General features: G+C 45.1%; 4 protein-coding genes across 4 annotated transcripts in view; 1 reads left to right on the forward strand and 3 right to left on the reverse strand.

The window, feature by feature from the left end:
• Positions 1-20,727, forward strand: part of LOC128412303 (zinc finger and SCAN domain-containing protein 31-like) — a 275,497-nt gene that overhangs the window by 209,630 nt on the left and 45,140 nt on the right. The window lies entirely within an intron of this gene.
• LOC128412301 (olfactory receptor 52R1-like) lies at positions 9,376-10,353 on the reverse strand. Its single transcript, XM_053385204.1, has one exon. The coding sequence runs from the start codon at positions 10,351-10,353 to the stop codon at positions 9,376-9,378; it is 978 nt and encodes a 325-aa protein (XP_053241179.1).
• On the reverse strand, positions 13,875-14,902 carry LOC128412131 (olfactory receptor 51G2-like). Its single transcript, XM_053384987.1, has one exon. The coding sequence runs from the start codon at positions 14,900-14,902 to the stop codon at positions 13,964-13,966; it is 939 nt and encodes a 312-aa protein (XP_053240962.1). The 3' UTR covers positions 13,875-13,963.
• Positions 19,040-19,975, reverse strand: LOC128412133 (olfactory receptor 51G2-like). The gene has a single exon (XM_053384990.1). It carries the CDS (start codon positions 19,973-19,975, stop codon positions 19,040-19,042), a length of 936 nt encoding a protein of 311 aa, XP_053240965.1.

Genomic DNA, 20,727 nt, shown 5'->3' on the forward strand with positions numbered 1-20,727 from the left:
ACCTTCTGCATTTTCGCTTTTTGAAGAAACAAAGTATTTGAAATTGAAATCGAAAGTAATTGTCTTTGTTTGATACTTTCTTTTAAAAAAATGGATACAAATAGAAATTGTGTCCCCTAGAGGGAGCCTGTCAGTTTGTGGTTACAGCTTACATATGTGAGTTTTTTGGACCGTGGGAACAGCCGTTTGACCTTGCTCTTGAACAGAAATGTGGTGGCAGGAAGGTTTGGTGTCTGCCCTTGGTAGGACTAATGCTCTGCTGGAGCAGCTGTCTGAGAAAATGAGCCTGATGAATGAAAAATTGGACTTCATGAGTGCTGTGGCTAGTGAATATGATTTAACAGGGAACAAGGATAAAGAAGTTACACAGCGATCAACTCAGGAATCCGGTTTGACAAGGCAAGTCCAAGGGCAGATGGAGAAGGAAGAGGTAGTAGCTATTCCTTATACAACACAAATGACAAGATCCAAAGTTCTACAGGAACAAAAGCTACTGCATTGGAAGATTGAACTTGGAGAGTGCTGGGAAGTATTTGAATTCAGGGAAGCTTTTTACTCTAGTGGGACTGTGAAACAGGTGAATAACTATTTGGACAAATACTTTTTGGACTACAAAGATGAAGATTGGGAGTGGGACTGGGGGGAAGGAGACAATCGGATGAAGGAAAATGGAAATTATTATCGGATGGAACCCTCCGGGGACCCACTCCCACAGAAACTAACAATAGACAAAGAACTGCGTAATTACAAACAAGAACAAAAAAATTTGCAGAAGGGGCCGAGAAGAGACTTAACGGCCTTGGATATTAGAACACCGGATTGATGGACTAAGTAATGGACAGAAAGGACTGATATGACCCGAATCCAGGAAGAAGGGACGTTGGATGAAAATCAGATATTAAGGGAATTTCTTATGTTAATTATGGAATTAGTGTAATATTATTGAAATTTGAGGGATTATGTTGGAAAGGAACTAAATTGGCTTTAGTAGAAATGATTTTAAGGAGAAATGCATAAATGTGATGTGATTTTGAAATTTTAAGATTTTTAAGATAAGATAAGGTTAAAGAGAGTAAAGTAAATTGAATAATAGATTATATTAAAAGAGGGAAAGGATAAGTGGATTAATAAATAAGATAGAGTGTGAAGATTAATTATTTAAATTAAAATTAAGAAATATGGGAAGAATTTGCTGAAATAACGAACTAAACTAGAATACAAAAAGGGAGGTGTGAGGAGGTTCAAGAATTAAGCAAATGAAAAACTGTAATTTGAGATTTGTATTTTTTCTTTTTTCTTTTTCTATTTTTTCTGTTTTCCTTTTTGGGTTAGGGTTGGGGTTTTTTATATGTATTCATGAAACTCTGAATAAATATTATTTGGAAAAAAAAATGGAAACCAAGCCTTATGAGGGACAGTTGAGGGAGTTGGGGATGTTTAGCCTGAAGAAGAGAAGACTGAGAGGTCATATGACGACCATCTTCAAATATCTAAAAGGCATCTCATGGATGATGGACCAAGCTGGTTTCCTGCTGCTCTGGTGGATAGAACATTACGAAGAGCTTTTTGAAAGAGCTGTTCAGCAGTGGAATGGACTCTTTTGGAAGGTGGTGGACTCTCCTGCCCTGGGTGTTTTTAAAGAGAGATTGGATGGCCATATGTAGGGATATTTTGGCCTTTGATTCCTGCTTTGCAAGGGGATGGACTAGGTGACCCTTGGGTTACCTTCCAACCTTACAATTCTATGAGTCTATATTTCATTCTAGCAGGCCAAGCCCCTGCTCGTTTATGTGGCAGTAAATCCTATTGAGTTCAATTTTTATTTTTGTTTTAATTACATTTATATACCACCCTTCATCTGAGGATCACAGGGCAGTTTACAATATAAAAACACAAAAATACATAATATGGTAAACAGATGTGCTTACTTGAAAATAATGCATGGAAAAAAATTGCTCTCCTAGAGAAATCTTGATAGTATGGGTTACACCCGGTGAATTGTGTTTAGCTGCCACTGGAATCAAATAGGACTTAAGTCATGTGTTAAACTTTCCACATTGGTTCCAGTGGGACTGAAGCACCTCTATCATAATTGACATTTGGTGCAGTGAAGGGCAGCTAGGTGTGCTGGGCAAGTGTCTCCCCTATTCTCATATCAAGCGGAGTGGTATCCCTACAGACACAGCCTTGAGTTACATGGAAGAAAGCGGGGAGATAAACGTTGCTAGATGCTGCTGAGCCACTTCTCTATTATTGACATTTTCTTCCCACCCCAACAACCCCCAACCTTTGTCATGTAATAACAATAACAATAATAATAATAAAATTTTATTTGTACCCCACCCTCCCCGGCCAGAGCTGGGCTCAGAGCAGCTAACATCATATAAATAGTGCAATATGCATAAAAACAAGCAATCAATTGATTAAAATGCACCCCAAATTAATTCAAATAAATTAAAGTTAAAACTGGACAAATGACAATCCTCAGGTTAAAATTGAAAGCGGTTAATATTCGCCAGGACCAACTGTTTCCACCGATATTATAAAGACCTGTGAGCAGGCTGGGAAACCTCCTTCATGCTTGTTCTTATACAAAGAAACAAATGAGTCAGACTGAACCCTGAACAAAGGCCTGGCGGAACAGCTCCGTCTTGCAGGCCCTGTGGAAGGATGTCAAATCTTGCAGGGCCCTGGTCTTTTGTGAGAGAGTAATCCGCCAGGCCGAGGTCATGTCCAAAAAGGCCCTGGCTCTGGTCAAGGCCAGTCTAATCTCCCTGGGGCCCAGAATCTCCTTGTGGGACATACCAGGAGAGGCAGTCCCGTAGGTATGAGGGTCCTAGGCCATATAGGGCTTTAAAGGTTAAGACCAGCACCTTAAACCTGATCCTATACTCCGCCAGGAGCCAGTGCAGCTGGTATAGCACTGGGTGAATGTGATCCCATGGCGGAATAAAACATTTTATCACTGCAGTTGGAGGCAGCAGCGCTTCTGAATGCCAGTTGCTGGAAACTGCAGGAGGGGAGAGGACTCTTGTGTTTGAGTCCTACTTATGTGTTTCCAACAGGCATCTGTTTGGCCACTGTGAAAACAGGATGTTCTTGCATTACCTACTGGAACTGTATATATGTATATGTTCCCTTGCACCTAATTCCGGAAATATCCTAACAGAATGACATTGTTCTCTCAGATTCTGTTAGTCAAGTTCTTTTTCGGGGGGAGGGGAGGCAATATTTTCTGGCCTTTTTGGTCAGTACACCAGTAAATGGGTTCAACAAGTGCATTATCTTTATTCTAAAATCACCCTCTCCTAGAACTTCCTGCACATTCTGCTGGTATATGGCATTTTAAAAAGGCATATTTTATTTACTTACTTTCTTATGCATGCACACACATACACTGAGTCAATGGGCATACAATTTTTGATACAGTAATTTTTTAAACAAAATATAGAAGTCATTTTCTGAAATCGTTATTTACTAAAAACCAGCTTACAGAAAGTACAGAGAAAGTAAAACGTTGAGTGTGTGTCCAATATCCTCCAGTGCTTTAAAAACCCCTGACTCACATCCTCCTGGTTGGGGTCTGTATTGTTATTGCATTAAACTAATAGGGTCACTACGGGATGCGGGTGGCGCTGTGGGTAAAAGCCTCAGCGCCTAGGGCTTGCCGATCGAAAGGTCGGCGGTTCGAATCCCCGTGGCGGGGTGCGCTCCCGCTGCTCGGTCCCAGCGCCTGCCAACCTAGCAGTTCAAAAGCACCCCCGGGTGCAAGTAGATAAATAGGGACCGCTTACTGGCGGGAAGGTAAACGGCGTTTCCGTGTGCTGCGCTGGCTCGCCAGATGCAGCTTTGTCATGCTGGCCACGTGACCCGGAAGTGTCTCCGGACAGCGCTGGCCCCCGGCCTCTTGAGTGAGATGGGCGCACAACCCCAGAGTCTGTCAAGACTGGCCCGTACGGGCAGGGGTACCTTTACCTTTAATAGGGTCACTGGCATTGCTTTGTACTTTAGATTTTCTTTCACATACTCAGATAGTGCTTGTAAGCCACTTTCCACTTAGCAAAGTAATAGGGAGTCCTTGGAGCACCCCACAATCGCCTAACCTTGACTCCCTTAGGTTCAGGTCCTGGTCGCAAGCAACAGACTCTTTGTCTTTGCCTTGTGGTGTGGAGAGGCAAGGCTCGTGGTGGTGATGGTCTCTCATCCTCCCCTTCCAATTTCCCAGTAATAACAAAGAAGTGCCCAAATGATATTTTTACCCTCTAGAAAGAAAGACCCCAGACCATCAAGGTCTGGTGCATTTTTATCCCCGCACTAAGCAATAGCCTAACAAAATCCAGTAGAGAACCAAATTATGTGGCTCTGTGCAGTGCTCAAAGGCAAATGAAGGTCCTGGGTGTCAGCCAGAGTAATCCAGTGGTGATACTCACTTCTGGTGCTGAGCAACAGGCACTGGAAACAAACATAGTAACTTCACGGGGGCAACAGCAGGAGGAGGAACCATCGGCCTTTTCATGTCCTACCCCTTAGCTGTTCCCTGTGGGAAGCAGGACGCTGGACTTTGACACAGCAGACTCTTCTTATATCTTTATGTGCTCTAAGAGTAGAGGGGAGCATTTATGCAGCTTTTGTCAGTGCCGCGCTGTGTGCAGATGGCCCCAGTGGTTCTGAAAGCACAAGATTTCCCTCTGGATCAGTAGTTTAGGCTGTTTTCTCTCTTTATGGGCCTCCTCTCAGGGTTTCATCATGCACTCACAGCTCTGCTGGTTCTCACCCTCGGATGAAAGACTCAGGCTCTCAACTCAGGAAATCCCAAAGTTTTATTAATGAAATGAACAGGTGGTCTCGGCATCAGCTCAAAGTACAGGTTACACAGTTGGAAGGGTGCACCAGCAGCAGCTAGGATACGTGGTTAAAGGTAAAGGGACACCTGACATTTAAGTCCAGTTGCGAATGACTCTGGGCTTGCGGCGCTCATCTCGCTTTACAGGCCCAGGGAGCCAGCATTTGTCCACTTCCGCAGACTGTTTTTCTGGCTCACGTGGCCAGCATGTCTAAGCCGCTTCTGGCGAAGCCAGAGCAGTGCATGGAAATGCCGTTTACCTTCCCGCTAGAGAGGTACCTATTTATCTACTTGCACTGTGTGCTTTCGAACTGCTAGGTTGGCAGGAGCTGGGACCGAACAACTGGAGCTCGCCCTGTTGCGGGGCCTTGAACCGCTGACCTTCCAATAGGCAAGCCCGAGCGGCACAGTGGTTTAAACCACAGCGCCACCCGTGTCCCTAGGATACATGGTTAGGAATAAGCAAAGACATCCCAACACTTGACACGCCACTTTTGCTGTCCCTTTAAAGCAGAGGAGCAGGGCCCCTCACTTGCGCTATTCTTGTCCCAGGTGGGAAGGTTGAAATTGAAAGCAAACACCTACCTGAGGCAGGGGACTGAGTCTGTGCCTGCACCAATGGTGGTGCATTGCTGCTAATGGGACTGAAATCCAGCCCTCTGACTTTCCCTCCACTTGGCCAACCCCACTGACTGGCCTACTGGCTCTTCAGCTACAGCAAGAGCCTCTTTCCCACAGGAGGCAGTGATGACAGCTGACCTGGATGGTTTTAAAAGAGGATCAGACAAATTCATGGAGAAAGAGAAGGCTATGGATGGCAGTGAGCCAGGATGGCTCTGCTCTTCCTCCACAGTTGGAGGTAATACTTATTCCAGCAACTGGTATTCAGAACCATTGCTGCCTCCATCTGTGGAAACAGAGCATAGCCAACATGGCTAGTAGCCTTTTTGATTTATTTTTATTTTTTACTATGACAAAGTAATAATAATAAATAAATAAGAATAAAAATGTGCACCTCACCCCAAGACCATTCCATTATAACTATCCAGCCTCCCAAAATTTCAACACCTCTTGCGATGGATTGACCTTTTCCATTTTAACAGTGCAAATTCTGCAAACACCTTCCATATCTCCTCAAAATCATTTCTGCTGCATATTCCCAATCTTAATAGCACATGTTAATTTATCATGGATAGCTATATCCCACACCTCTTTGTACCATTCTTCCATTTTATACTCACCTTGCCCCTTCTACTTCCTTGCTATAATAACTCCTGTAGCTGTCAATAAATTTGTGAGCAAGACCTTCATAGCCTTCAAACCTTCCACCCCATCACAAATTGATAATAGTGCTACCTCTAGGCTTTCAGCCAGCTTTAACCCAGTGATTTCTGTTATCTCCTTAAACACCCTTTGCCAAAAAATTGTACATATTTACATGCCCACTGTTGGGTGTAGTGAAGGGTTAACCTTCTGTGCCTCAAGCCTGAGAGGAGGCGCTTACAAGGGAAGTAAGCCAGGACGTGACGAAAGCAGCTTGGAATGCTGTGAGCTGAGTGGAAATCGAAAGCACTCAGTTCAGCTGCTGCACTGAGAGAGAAGGACGCAGAGAAAATGCAGCTTGAATCTGATGGCTGTTATTGATTGTAAACACACTACTTTTGAGCAAATAAAGGGATATTAGGACAGAAGAAACGTGTGGGACTTGTTTACTGCTCTTTCGACACACGCCGCTGTGTAATTCTGCTAATTGCTTTACGACTGCTCGAAAGCCACACTGTGTAAACAGAAGCTACAGAGGCTCCCAGGGGAAGCATGGCTGGGCGCCGAACAAGAAAGCAATAAATCTACCGAACAAAGTTATGGGTCAACGTGAAGCGTGTGAGAAAGGGCTTTGAAGCTTTAAAAGGCTGAACGTCAGTTTGATCGACTGCCAAGACTTCAAAGGGCAGATCGGAGGAGGCTGACGGAGAGGGAGCTGAGAGCCATGTCATCCGGAGTGCCCGGTTTGGCTGCTCTTGCAAAAGGCCAACAGAAGGGAGGCAATGGCCCATGGACATGGCTTTGAGTTTAAACTGCCGTGTCAGAAACTGACCAGCCAAAATTGGCTGCAGTGGAGCTTTCAAGTGGAGCTTTTGCTGGTGGGGGAGCAGCTTTGGGACGTGGTACAGCCTCCACAGAATGCAGCTGGGAAAGCAGAGGCTAAGAGGGCTGCAGAGCAAAGTGAAGTTGAGAAGCGTGTGCTTGCTTTTTTGGCAGAAAAAGTGGATGCTCATCTGGTGCCAGTTGTCCTGGGTGCAAGAAGGCCAGAGGCCGCTTGGCTAGCACTCCGAGAAGCTTGTGGAGCTGGGGTGGGCAGCAAGGGCCGAGAAGTGGCTGCATCCAAAAGGGAGAGGCAAGATGGCGCCGGCCACATTCTTGAGAGCTGATACACAGCTGGGAGGAGCTGGGAGCCCCCACAGGGGGGCGAAGGGACTGTTGCTGTTGCTGGCAATGCTGCTGGTGCTTTTGCTGAGCCTGGGAGCTGTATGGATGCTGCAACGTGTCTGTGTGAGGAGCCAGGAGAGAGGCCAAGTGTTGGGAGCCCTTTACCCATCAGACGGGGTGCAGGCAAATGTCCTGGAGGCCCCATGAGTAGTGGGGGGGGGCAGTGAGCAGTGAAAGCTCAGAGACGCCTCTTTCTCCAAAAGCCGCTAAGAGTTGTTTACTTCGTGAGTCGGAGCCTGGGAAGCTGAAAAGAGCTAGAGGCTCCAAGGCTGGCCACCTGCAGCAAAGACAGATAAGAGCTGTGGAGTTGTGTGGGAACGCTGAGACAAGTCCGGTCTCCAAGGCAACTGAGAGAGTTGCATCTACGGAAGCTGTGAAGGTCGTGGGCAAGTCTTCCTGCCGGGGGGAGTCTGTTGCCGTGACAACCAGAGAGGATATCTGCAGAAGCCCCAAGGAGTGGGGTAGTGAGAAAATTGTTGCCTTGACGACCCAGGAATGTCAACAACAAGACTTTCTCACTGTAATAATCGACAGTGGAGCCACCAACTCGCTGGTGCCATCTAGCAGTCTTTTGAGGAATTGCAGGACAGTAAAAACTCAAAAGTTTGTGACGATCGCGGATGGAAGCAGAAAAAGACTACCAGAGACAGGCTTTTTCTTCTGTCCCTTCCTTAAGCATGAAGTCAAAGCTTATGCAGTGCCCGGTTTAACTAACGGTTTATTAAGTGTGCATGATCTACTCGTTGATGGTTTTCATGTCTCTTTTGCAGGTGACAAATGTGAATTTTCCAAGGATGGGAAACACGTGTACACAGTGCAGTCTAAAGATAATTTGTTTGCTGTAAATGTGCCTTTTTCCACAGGAGAGGATGACACCAAAGATGCAAAGGGCCAATGTGTGAATGTGGCGCCTCACCATGGTTGTTCACATATTTGGCACAGACGCTTCGCCCATTTGAATTGGAGATATCTTCAGAAAGCACCAGAGCTGACACAAGGGTGCAAATTTAACGTTTGTGACAAATTTTTAGATTGCAATGCATGTAAACAGGCGAAAATTGTGACATGTTCATATCCAAAGTCAGAGAGGCAGACCACACAACCCTTTGAATTAATTCATGCAGATCTGTGTGGCCCCATGTCAGTTGAGTCACTGGGAGGATCAAAGTATTCCCTGCTTCTGATTGATGATTTCTCGAGGTCTGCTTGGACCTTTGCTCTGAAAACGAAAGGGGAGGCGGCTAAAATGATCAGGGATTGGATCACCGCAGTTGAGGTAACCTTTTCCACCAAAGTTCGTGGTTTTCAAAGTGACAAAGGTGCTGAGTTCACTGGTTCTGCTTTACAGGATAAAGCAATAAATCTACCGAACATCCACCACGTGTGAACATATAGCAAATCTCTCTGCACTATTTCTATATCTTTATTTTCCAATTATCTCCTTTTTATCTTTAGCCAAATGGGTGGTTGTATAAATAATAAATTATTATTATTATTATTATTATTATTATTATTATTATTATGCATTACTTCTTTTATCTTTACCATTATCACTGCTTTCATTTTATCTCATATTATTGATTGAGTACTTTGCACCTTCTCATTAATCTCCCATGTGTCTAATAATTCTTTCCCCATCTTATTTACTGTTTGGCTATTATGGAAGATCCTTGTATCTAACCTCCATCTTCTGGCTTCCTTATAATCTTTCTTTATTTTTAATACCATATTAACCAATGCGTGTTTGGTTACCTTTATGCTAGTAGCCTTTGACAGCCCTCTCCTCCATGAATTCACTTTTAAGGCCATCAAAGTTGGTGGCCATCACAGCCTCCTGATGGAGGGAGTTCCATGGTTTGACTCTGCACTGCATGAGGAAGCCCTTTTTATCTCTCCCAAATCTTCCAAAATTCAGCTTCATTGCATGTTCCAAAGTGCCAGACAAATATAATTCCTAGCCCTTATACCGGAGATGGTTTTAACTGGAGATGCTTGGGATTAAACTTAAGGGGTTCTCCATCCAAACCCTGTGAGCCACCATTAAGCTATGTGCCCTCCCCGAAAGTTGTCCTTTGTCCACCTGAAATAAGGAATATAGTGAGAATCCTCTCCCTGATCATCTTGGTTTTCACCCCATATATAACAGGATTCAGAGTGGGAGGCACCAGAAGGTAGAGTATAGCCACTATAATGTGGATGTGGTGGGGGACATTGTGGCCAAACCGGTGAGTGAGGAAAGTGAAGAGAGCTGGAATGTAGAAAGAAAGAATAACACAGATATGGGAGGCACAGGTCCCAAAGGCTTTCAAACGAGCTTCTTGGGATGGGAGTCTCAACACGGTCTTGAGGATCATGACATAGGACATAGCAATGATGAAGATATCGAATACAACAACCACAAAAGCCACAAAGAGGCCGTAAACGACGTTGGCTCGGATGTTCCCACAAGCCAGCTTCACCACAGCCATGTGCTCACAATAGGAGTGGGAAATGAATTGGTGGCCACAGTAGGGAAGCCTGTTAGCCAGGAAGGCAAAGGGGCTGATGAGGAGAACTGCACGCAGAAGAACGAGGCTGCCCAGGGTCCCTATGGCTTGCAAGGAGAGGATGGCCGAATGCTGGAGCGGGTAGCAAATGGCCACATAGCGGTCGAGCGCCATGGCCATGAGTACGCCCGACTCAACAGACGAGAAGGCATGGATGAAAAACATCTGGGCCAGGCAGGCATGGAAGTCAATGGCCCCAGCACTGAGCCAGAAAACAGCCAGCATTTTGGGCACGGTGGAGGTGGAAAGAACTAGGTCGGTGATGGCCAGCATGGCCAGGAAAAGGTACATGGGCTCCTGCAATCTGGGCTCAGTCTTGATCACGTAGAGAATGATGCTGTTTCCCAGGGCTGCAATGACATACATGGTGCACAAAGGGATGGCAATCCAAGCTTGCGCCCACTCCAAGCCTGGTATGCCCACCAGGAGAAAGAAGGCAGGATGCTGCTGGGCACCACTGTCATTGACCGGCGACATGGCACACAGTGGACTCTTCGTTTCTGCCTCCAGCCTCTGGCATCAGAGCATCTCTGTTCCACTTCGCCGTATTCTTGTTGATCCAGTTGTCAGGTTCATTAGGCTTCTGCAACTCTGCAAGTTTTCAAGGAAAAGAACATTGGTCATATTTTGAAATTGGATATCATGTGACTTTCACTGTAAGAGGGAGAGGCTTGATGGACCCTGGTAGATCAATAGATTTTATTTATTTATTTCCTACAATTTCTATCTCACATCATTGTAGAAAAAAACTCAAAACCAATTACAAAGAAGATAAAACCATAAAATTATCAGCAGCAGCTCTCAGTTTGAGCCCTGTCCCATTTTTCAAGCCAGTCATTTAACTTTGGAACAAGAGGGAGAGGGATTAATGCACCAAGGTTGCACCTTTTGCTAAAGAAAAGCATTTGGGCTTGGAGAACATGGTCACCATACTCCACATATGCTTTTTACTAGGTTCTGCTCCTCCTCTGTTGGCAACCATTTGTCTTTCTTGCACTGGAGTCCTATTAGAACTCGGTTCTGTTAGGACTGAGATATAGAAGGAAAATGTAGCCGAAACAACAATGTGCCCTCCAGCAGGATCTGTGATGCCTGTGCTGTTTGCATACCTTTGTTCTCTGTCATTCAGGACTCTTTTTTTAAGAAGGAGAGCTTTGCTAGAGAAGACCAAAGTAAGCCCACTTAGGCCAGAACCCTCTTTCCCACAAGGCCGCAAAGGAAAGTCCATTAGCAGGCATTAAAGCAACAACCACTGCCCCAACGCTCGCTTCCTCAAATCATAGATTTGTATAGTCCAACACCCTGCGAGGTTTGAATCACAGCTTCCCTGAGCTACAAGTTGAATAAAGAAATGGGTACCCTAAGCAAGGAAAAATAACAGCCCATTCAGTTGAAAACAGCTGTTGTGTTGTTTAGTCGTGTCTGACTCTTCTTGACCCCATGGACCAGAGCACGCCATGCACTCCTGTCTTCCACTGCTTCCCGCAGTTTGGTCAAACTCATGCTGGTAGCTTCGAGAACACTGTTCCACCATCTCGTCCTCTGTCGTCCCCTTCTCCTTGTGCCCTCCATCTTTCCCAACATCAGGGTCTTTTCCAGGGAGTCTTCTCTTCTCATGAGGTAGCCAAAGTCTTGGAGCCTCAGCTTCACGATCTGTCCTTCCAGTGAGCACTCAGGGCTGATTTCCTTCAGCTGACAACAGCTAGAATCAGAATATTTTTGGGAGGAGGGAATGGATTTTCCATGAAGGAAGCTGAGTGAAAATTAGCAAAACTTACCCCTCTGAAAGTCTTAAGAGGTTTATTCTGCTGTGTACAATGAAAATACCCGTCTTGTTTGCACAATGTCATTGTGTTTGCTGAGATAACCGGAGAAGGTTTAAGTGGATGCTTGTGAATCGCTTTTGGGAGACCTGCTCCCTCTCCTGGGAGCTGGTGCTGATTAGGGGCACATTCTGGGTGATTACTGCCATCTTCACTGGTGGGAAGCTCATGTGCAAAAGAGAGAGAAAATGCAACCAGGGGCCCATCTCCCATATGGTGCCCTATTGGTTGTGCATCTACTAGGGGTGGCCAACTCCCAAGGGGGTTCAGGTTAAAGCTGTTGAGCTTTTTTAGGGAGGCCTAAGTTGTTGAGCTTCATTGGGGGGAGCCACTGATCTACCACAGACGATCTGCCTGCTGGACGTGCCTGTAGTACACTAACACACTGGCTCAATGCAGGTTGTGTGACATAAGGCAGGCGCCATCACTGTACTCTGAGATGCCTGCTTAAAACGTTTTTCTTTCAGCAGGTCTATCCAGACACTTTGGGTAGGATAAAACTAATGAATCCTCCCAGTGGAGAGCCAGTGTGGTGAAGAGCGGTAGACTCGTAATCTGGGGAACCGGGTTCGCGTCTCTGCTCCTCCACATGCAGCTGCTGGCTGACCTTGGGCTAGTCACACTTCTTTGAAGTCTCTCAGCCCCACTCACCTCACAGAGTGTTTATTGTGGGGGAGAAAGGGAAAGGAGAATGTTAGCCACTTTGAGACTCCTTCGGGTAGTGATAAAGCGGGATATCAAATCCAAACTCCTCCTCCTCCTCCTCCTCCTCCTCCTCCTCCTCCTCCTCCTCCTCTTCTTCTTCTTCTTCTTCTTCTTCTTCTTCTTAGCATAAGGAGAGCCTGCTGGGTCAGGCCAATAGGGCCCATCCTGTTCTCATGGTGGCTGGCCAGGTGCCTCAAGGGGAAGCCCACACGTAGTGCCTTTGTGCAAGAACCCTCTCCCCTCTTGTGATCTCCAGGAGCATTCCTGCCTCCAGCTGTGGAGGCAGAGCATAGCCATCATGGCTTCCACACCTGCATACCTCCTGTGATCCCTGAAGTTGGCTCTGTGGGCCCAGGAAAAGCCCCAGAATAGCATGTGTGGGAAGGAGAGGCAGGTTGCTCTGTTAGTCAAGGTGAAATGCTTGCACTGGTGGCACGTTCAACGTAGCTCAACGTTGAATTCCTCACATGATTTGGTGACACCTGCTCTTAGATTTGTTTTAGATAATGTGTTCTGATGTTTTTAACAGTTTTTTAATGCTTGAGATTTTATTTCTTTTATTTTCAGTTGTATTTTGATGAATAGAATCAAGACTGAAGCTTTATGTAAATAAATAATATTTTTATCAATGCATTACAGACTTCTGTGTGATTATTTTGTTTAGAAGGAAAAAGCATCCTAGATAATTAATAATAAGGTTAAGCAACCTTGTCTCAGAAGTTTCCGCATTTCATGCTGCAAATGATGCTAACTAGATGTTAAACTAACACAAGTGAGTAAAAGGAGGAATAAATAATAAATAATATTATTTATTATTATTATTCATTTAATTTCTATACCACTTTATATTTTAAAGAAAAAAATCTCAAAGCATGCATTACTGACTTCTACTTCTGTGTTCCTCACCTTTTGCTTTCCTTGAGATGTATTTATGCATAATGTGACTTTCATTTCCCTTTGCTACGCTTTGTGGATTATGCTTACATATTTCATAAAGGTAAAGGTACCCCTGACCGTTAGGTCCAGTCGTGGACGATTCTGGGGTTGCGGCGCTCATCTTGCTTTAATGGCCGAGGGAGCCAGCATACAGCTTCCAGGTATGTGGCCAGCATGACGAAGCTGCTTCTGGCGAACTAGAGCAGCGCCTGGAAACGCCGTTTACCTTCCCGCCAGAGTGGTACCTATTTATCTACTTGCACTTTGACGTGTTTTCAAACTGCTAGATGGGTAGGAGCTGGGACCAAACAACTGGAGATCACCCTGTCGCGGGCATTTGAACTGCCGACCTTCTGATTGGCAAGCCCTAGGCTCTGTGGTTTAGATCACAGCGTCCCTTGCGTCCCCACATATTTCATAGACTGCAATAAATTTAATAGGTTCTTTTGCTGATTAATTTCATACACATTCTTAAAACTGATTTCACCCTCCAGTCATAATCAGGTTACAAGTCTCTAACTTCACTGGGGCAAATTAAGGGCATGAGTTTCAAAATCCAGACTTGGGAACAACACAGCCTCCTACACATAAATGTGCTGAATGTTTTTTCTAAGATACTTCAGTTAACTTTTGCCCTTCTGAAACAGTTTAACTATCCTTGTTCGAATCTGTTTGGTTTTCACACTGTACACAGTGGGATTCATCAATGGTGGCACCAGAAGGTACACATTGGCCATGAGGATGTGGACAATGGGTGGGGCATTTTTCCCATAGCGGTGGATCATAGAGAGGCCAATCATTGGGATATAGAAAGTGAGGACAGCACAGATGTGAGAGATGCAAGTATTCAAGGCCCGAAGGCGCTCCTGCTTGGAGGCAATGCTCAACACGGTTTTGAGGATCATGATGTAGGAAAAAACCAGCAACACAGAGTCAAGAGCCATGGAGGAGATCACCACCATCAAGCCATAGATGCTGCTAATTTTATTGTCTGAATGCGCCACATTTAGAACATCTTGGTGCATACAAAATGAATATGAAAGCACGCTTACTTCTCCAAACTGCAGCCTTTTCAGCAGGATGCCACCAGGAAGGGTGAGGAAGGCACCCCGAGTGGCAACCCCAACCCCAATTTTGATGATGTTTTTGTTTGTCAAGATAGTCGTATATCTCAGAGGGTTCCGAATGGCCACCAAGCGATCAAAGGCCATGGCCAACAGAATTCCTGACTCAGCAATAGACAAGGTGTGGATGAAGTACATCTGGACCAGGCAGGTGTTGAAACCAATTGTGCGGTGGTTGAACCACAGGACTCTCAGCATGGTGGGCATAGTGACACAGGATAGTCCCAGGTCTGTCATGGCCAGCATGGAGAGGAAATAGTACATGGGCTCATGGAGGGTTTGGTCCGTCTTGATGATGAAGAGGATGGTGCAGTTTCCTGTGATGGCTATGAGGTACATGGAGAAGATGGGGATGGAGATCCAGGCATGGTGGGCTTCTTGCCCAGGGAATCCCATGAGTAGGAAAGCAGGGGAACTGACTGTTTCATTGGACAACATGATGTTGTTTGAAGAGCATTCTCCCTTGCTGCTCCCTATATAAGAGAAAAAGAGGTCATCTGGCTGTTCAGACATCCCAAGCCTCTCCTACAACATTAAACATCACAACTTCAATTTGAAAATGATACAGTGGTACCTCAGTTTTTGAACATAATCCGTTCTGGAAGACCGTTTGAGTTCTGAAATGTTTGAAAACCAAAAACTCAAAATGGAAGCCTCAGAACAGAAAACTCAATACGAAAAACTCAATACAGAAGCCACATTCCCTGTTCGACTTCCAAGGTGTTTTTGAAAACCGAAGCATTTACTTCCGGGTTTACGGCGTTCAAGTCCTGAAGCATTAATCAGCGGAGATGTTCTAAAACCGAGGTACCACTGTATTTCCTTATATTGTTTCACATTTTGATTTTGACCGGGACATTGTTGCACATTCTTTGAGTCCGAACCACCCATCCCAAAGCACCAAAGGCATTCCACTGAATATATCACAGCATCTTAAAAAGCAGCCACTGTATAATTAGGCAGATTTTTTCTTTTTTTCTCTTTCCATCTGGAACATGCCTGTTTATTGTCTGGAATCTTGTTAATTTTCAAAAACAGCGAGTTTCTTTCATGTAGGAGTGGCTCTGGAGAGTGCCAGCCATGCTGTGCTGTTTGACCCAGCACCCCCGCCACTCGCACCTTGATGCGAGCCGACAGATCATGGGCAATCTGTGGGTCTGTGAAACTGTCCTCCCCCACCCTGGGAAGTCTGCCAGGGTTAATTACCCCCATATCAACCCTGAATTACTGGCACAGCTGGAGTCCGTTCGTGAGGGAGGCAGTTATTTCCCGCAGCAAGAGACTGGAAGTCCCCTTTTGCTGTCTTTCTGAGCATCCCCTAACACCCAAATCTTGAGATGTCCTTGGGGAGCAGACGCCTCAGTCTTAGAATCGTAGAATTGTTGAGTTGGAAGGGACCCCAAGATTAGCAGAAATCTCAGATCATCTTAGTTTCCTTTTGGTGTGTGTGTTGGGATTCGCAGGATGCTGAGTAAGTCTGCAGGCTTTAGTTTGCAACAGGCTGATGCAATACTCTGTGAAGTGCTGGGTCAGAATGACTCAGGAGTAATGTGATTGGCTGTCACCTGTTTTAAAAGAAAAGCCTGTTCATCAGTAATTGTGGTGGTGTTGTGGTGCTGTAGTGGAAAGTCTTCGTTTGCCTCAAGGTGCAGGTACTCTGTCTGAACTGCTTCTGTAAATATTTCTATATATATTTAGCTCACATTAAACAAAACTGCACTAAAGAACCTGGGACTCTGAGCGTTCTGCTAAAAGCGCCGTGAGGAATTCGCGACAGTGTGAGAGGACACTGGGGATTTGGGGGATCTTCAGTATTGGCTTTATTACAAATGTACAAACAGTTCATACTGGAGAGAGATGAGAAGCTTACTGTAGCAGACAGTGCACGTCACGTTGTGTGTAGCCTCCACCCCTCAGCGCCATACATACCCCAAGTCCAGTTCACTCTAGCTAGACACCCCCAGCACACACTCGCTCTCTTCTCTCTGGCAATTCACAATGCCCTCTTGCAAACACTTTCCCCTGCAGAGTACTCACCTCATACCCCTTCTCTCCATGGTATTTCTAATTGTTCTACCTGGAAAGCACCCACAGGCATTAAGTATATTGACATTCTTTCTCAGACTCTGTCCACCCTTTCTTGGCGATAAATCTGGACAAATGTTAAAACAAGCATTTCCCTTTTCCCCCACCAGCTTGCCCACCTCTCTGTTAAAGGGAAGAAAATATAATTTATTTGTGGTTCTAGGTAAGAAGTACAAGTTGAACCAAACAACTACCACAGACAAGGAAAGGATGATAGGCTTTTCAAAGGAGGAATCTCCTTTAATTGCAAAAGTGGGACTGTTGTCTCCTCACTGCTTGCTGTGGGGAGATTGAGCGGAATGTGGGGTGCTTTAGAAACTCCCATCCAAAAGTGACATGCCTTTGCAAAAGGCTTCTCAGGATGGATAGATCTGAAGGTGCCTGCCATTGCAAGAGGCCTTTCCCTGTGCCTCTTCTTATTAATGTCTGCATGACAGTCAAAGTCATGCGCTGATAGCATTTTGTGCTGGGGTTTCCCTTCTCCCCTCTTGTCTAAGCTAAACCTGCTGCACTGGCAAACCCCCAAGGCCTGTCAGAATGAGTGTATAAAGATGTAAAGTAAATGAAATGTAACTTACCCAAATAACCTCTTATTAGAGGGCTTAAATCAATTCCAGTAGTTACACGCTCTGTGTCTCAGATGCTACAGCAAAGAGGCATTGAGCATCATTTCTGCCCATGAACAAGTGCCTGCAATGCAAGGGAGCCTTTATGTGTCTGGGTTCCCCTCTTGGGAGATGCTTGCAGCAGTTCCCCTTGGGCTGCACCACTTTATGAATGTGCAAACCATTCTGCGGTCCTTGTGTTCATGTTTAGAGTAGCCCCAAGATGATTACTGCCCTGATTTTACAGAGGCATGAAACTGAAGTGTAGCGTTCCTGCCTCCGAGATTACAATAAGGCCACAAAATGAGTTAAGTATTGATAATGATTCGTAATATGGAGGTTGATAACTCTCAATTTATCAGCCCCTAGAGAACAAGTTTCCTCCCATCTGATACAGAGGGCACATTCAGTTGAGCAATACTTGTTTACTCAGAATCCAAGAGTTTACATCAAACACATCACAATGAGCTCCAATGACCCTCTATGTACTTCCACATTGTCCTCATTGACCATCTTTATGCAGTTTCACATTAATTACTCCACATTTAGTCAATGTATGCTTTATTCTGTTGTAACAAATGGACTCTTTTTGAATAGTCTTGAGATTCCCATGTGCACATGTTTTTAAAAAAGAAACTGGTGGGAAATGCAGGAAGACAGGTCTCTTGAGTCCTAAAGTTTAAAGTAATGTGTACGCATATCACTAGTTCTGGGTGTGTATGAGTTTCTACTCCTTGTGTCCCCCCCCCCATGTTCCACTATCTTCTGGCCTATAAAAGAAGTGGGGATTGATCACTGGATATCAATAAAATTAAAGACATCACATCCTGGTGGAGACTCAGCATTCTAAGCAAGAAGTACATTCTAGGCAAGAAGTACAAGTTGAACCAAACAACCTTGAGCCCCTCCTCAGAGTTCACCAAAGGATATTTTCCAATATTTCTCTAGTGGTTTTTCCCCCCTGTGGTGCTACCACTAGCAATGATTGTGTGGTTCCAAACTCTGGAAAGAACCCATTGTGCAAAGAGGAATAAATGATTATGCAAATACCTGTTTGTTGCCCTGATCAACTCCTGAACAGGGTAAGGAAAATTCAGGTGCAGACTTAGAATTAATGAGAGAATTTGAATTTTATCTAAACAAACCAATGGAGTGGATAACTCTGTAAAGAACAGCATTGTTTAGATGTATTTCTCTAGTCAGAAGTGGATCTCTGGCATGTTGGTTGGCTCTTGTATTTATTTGATTATTGTTTGCATTTAGTTGTAAGCCACGTAGCATGATGACAGACTGAATTTCTTGCATTTGTGCCCTCACTTTGGGAAGAACAAACCCACAAATTGCCCCCTTTCTCTCCATATGCAGTTTAGAGCTATGTACTCACCTAGGTGACCACATTTTAAAAATACCTGTTTGGACTGTGTTCCACTTAGCCACCGTAAATTAGTTAAACTTCAAGGTGTTACAACAATGCACTGTTCTTTTCAATGCAAAATTTGCAATTGTACAGTTGGAGGAAGGGACTGATGTCCTGCACCCCTGACTTGAAAGGGATACATAATCACTCCAATTGGAGTGCTCCAGCCTTTACCAAAGGTGTCATGGACTTTGAAGAAGCATGAACTCAGGGCAAAAAGGAGAAATGAGCTAAGAGGAAGGCATGTTTGGCAAACCCTCACTGTGATCAACTCCCGCCTGGAAACCTATGTCCCCACTGTGGAAAGACATGTGGATCCAGAATTGCCCTCCACAGTCGCTTACGGACTCCCGGTTAAGACCGTTTTCATGGAAGACAATCTTATTTGGCTACAAGTGATCACCAAAGAAAAAAGATAATCCCTCCTGTAACTTGCTTGCTCTGGTTGCTCCTGCTAAGAGTTTTCTGTTAACTCTTCCAAAACTGTCTGATTATCCTTGTTCGGATTTGTTTGGTTTTCACACTGTACACAGTGGGATTCATCAATGGTGGCACCAGAAGGTACACATTGGCCATGAGGATGTGGACAATGGGTGGGGCATTTTTCCCATAGCGGTGGATCATAGAGAGGCCAATCATTGGGATATAGAAAGTGAGGACAGCACAGATGTGAGAGATGCAAGTATTCAAGGCCCGAAGGCGCTCCTGCTTGGAGGCAATGCTCAACACGGTTTTGAGGATCATGATATAGGAAAAAACCAGCAACACAGAGTCAAGAGCCATGGAGGAGATCACCACCATCAAGCCATAGATGCTGCTAATTTTCCTGTCGGAACGCACCACGTTCAGAATATCTTGGTGCAAGCAGAACAAATAAGAAAGCACATTGACTCTTCCATACCTCTGCCTCTTCAGGAGAATGGCAGTTGGAAAGACAAGAAGGGCAGCCCGAAGGGCAACCCCCACCCCTATCTTGGTGATGTTTCTGTTGGTCAAGATAGATGTATATCTCAGAGGGTTCTGGATGGCCACCAGACGATCAAAGGCCATGGCCAACAGAATACCTGACTCAACGATGGAGAAAGTATGAATGAAGTACATCTGAATCAGGCATATGTTGAAATGGATAATGCGGTGGTTGAACCACAGGACGCTCAGCATGGTGGGCAAAGTGGCAATTGATAAACCCAGGTCAGAGAGGGCCAGCATGGAGAGGAAATAGTACATGGGCTTGTGGAGGGTTACGTCTGTCTTGATGATGAAGAGGATGGTGCAGTTTCCTGCGATGGCTATGAGGGAAGTGGAGCAGATGGGGATGGAAAGCCAAATATGTTTTTTCTCCAACCCAGGGAAACCTGTGAGGAGGAAAGCTGCAGCACTGGCTGTTTCGTTAGAGGTGGACATGATGTTGTTCGAAGACCATTCTCCCTTGTTTCTCCCTATTTAAGAGAAAAAGAAGTCATCTGGCTATTCAGACATTCAAATCCTCCCCACCAATGGCAACACAGCCTCTCTTCTAAGAGTTGACATCAGAGCCTGAATGTGAAACAGAAATTTCCTTATGCTGATTTACATTTTGATTTTAACTGAATAATGTGTCCCATACTCTTTGATTCAAAACCACCAATTTTCCCCCCTCATTAGAATTGTGGGTATGAGTGTGCCTTTTTCCAGCTCCTCCTTGAGGATCTCCCACACACCTTGGGCTCCTTTTTGCACTAGTATTGTTTGGGATTCTACCTAACATTCCTCTGAGTTCATTAAAAAAAGATTTCCTCAAGTTTCAGACACACACTTGACAATGCTCACCTTCGGATTTCCAAAAGCTCCCGACCTCTAGCATTGTGTGGTCACTTTCCCCCAAGGCCCTCGCTCCTTGCTGTTTGTGTTGTGAAGCTGCATGTGGGGCAAAGGAGCATCCGCCAAGGAGACACCAGACCTACTCCTACAATTCTATCACTCGCCTTTTGAGAAGCCTTGTATTCCTTTGTTCTTTGAGATAACAGCACAGATAAATTCTCTTTTCTCCCCTTTAACAGAGAGGCAGGCTGGCTGATGGGACAAATGGGTGTGTTTCCCCAGATTTATCACTGTGAAAGGTTGGTTAGAACCCAAGAATAAACTTCGACATGCTTAATGCCTCCAAGTGCTCTCCA

This window comes from Podarcis raffonei, chromosome 4 (genome assembly GCF_027172205.1).
Source record: "Podarcis raffonei isolate rPodRaf1 chromosome 4, rPodRaf1.pri, whole genome shotgun sequence".
In the NCBI taxonomy this organism is placed as follows: Eukaryota; Metazoa; Chordata; class Lepidosauria; order Squamata; family Lacertidae; genus Podarcis; species Podarcis raffonei.

Excerpts from the sequence above, each read along its gene's own strand:
- LOC128412131 (XM_053384987.1), bottom strand. The coding sequence starts at position 14,902 with ATGTTGTCCAATGAAACAGTCAGTTCCCCTGCTTTCCTACTCATGGGA.
- LOC128412301 (XM_053385204.1), bottom strand. The coding sequence starts at position 10,353 with ATGTCGCCGGTCAATGACAGTGGTGCCCAGCAGCATCCTGCCTTCTTT.
- LOC128412133 (XM_053384990.1), bottom strand. The coding sequence starts at position 19,975 with ATGTCCACCTCTAACGAAACAGCCAGTGCTGCAGCTTTCCTCCTCACA.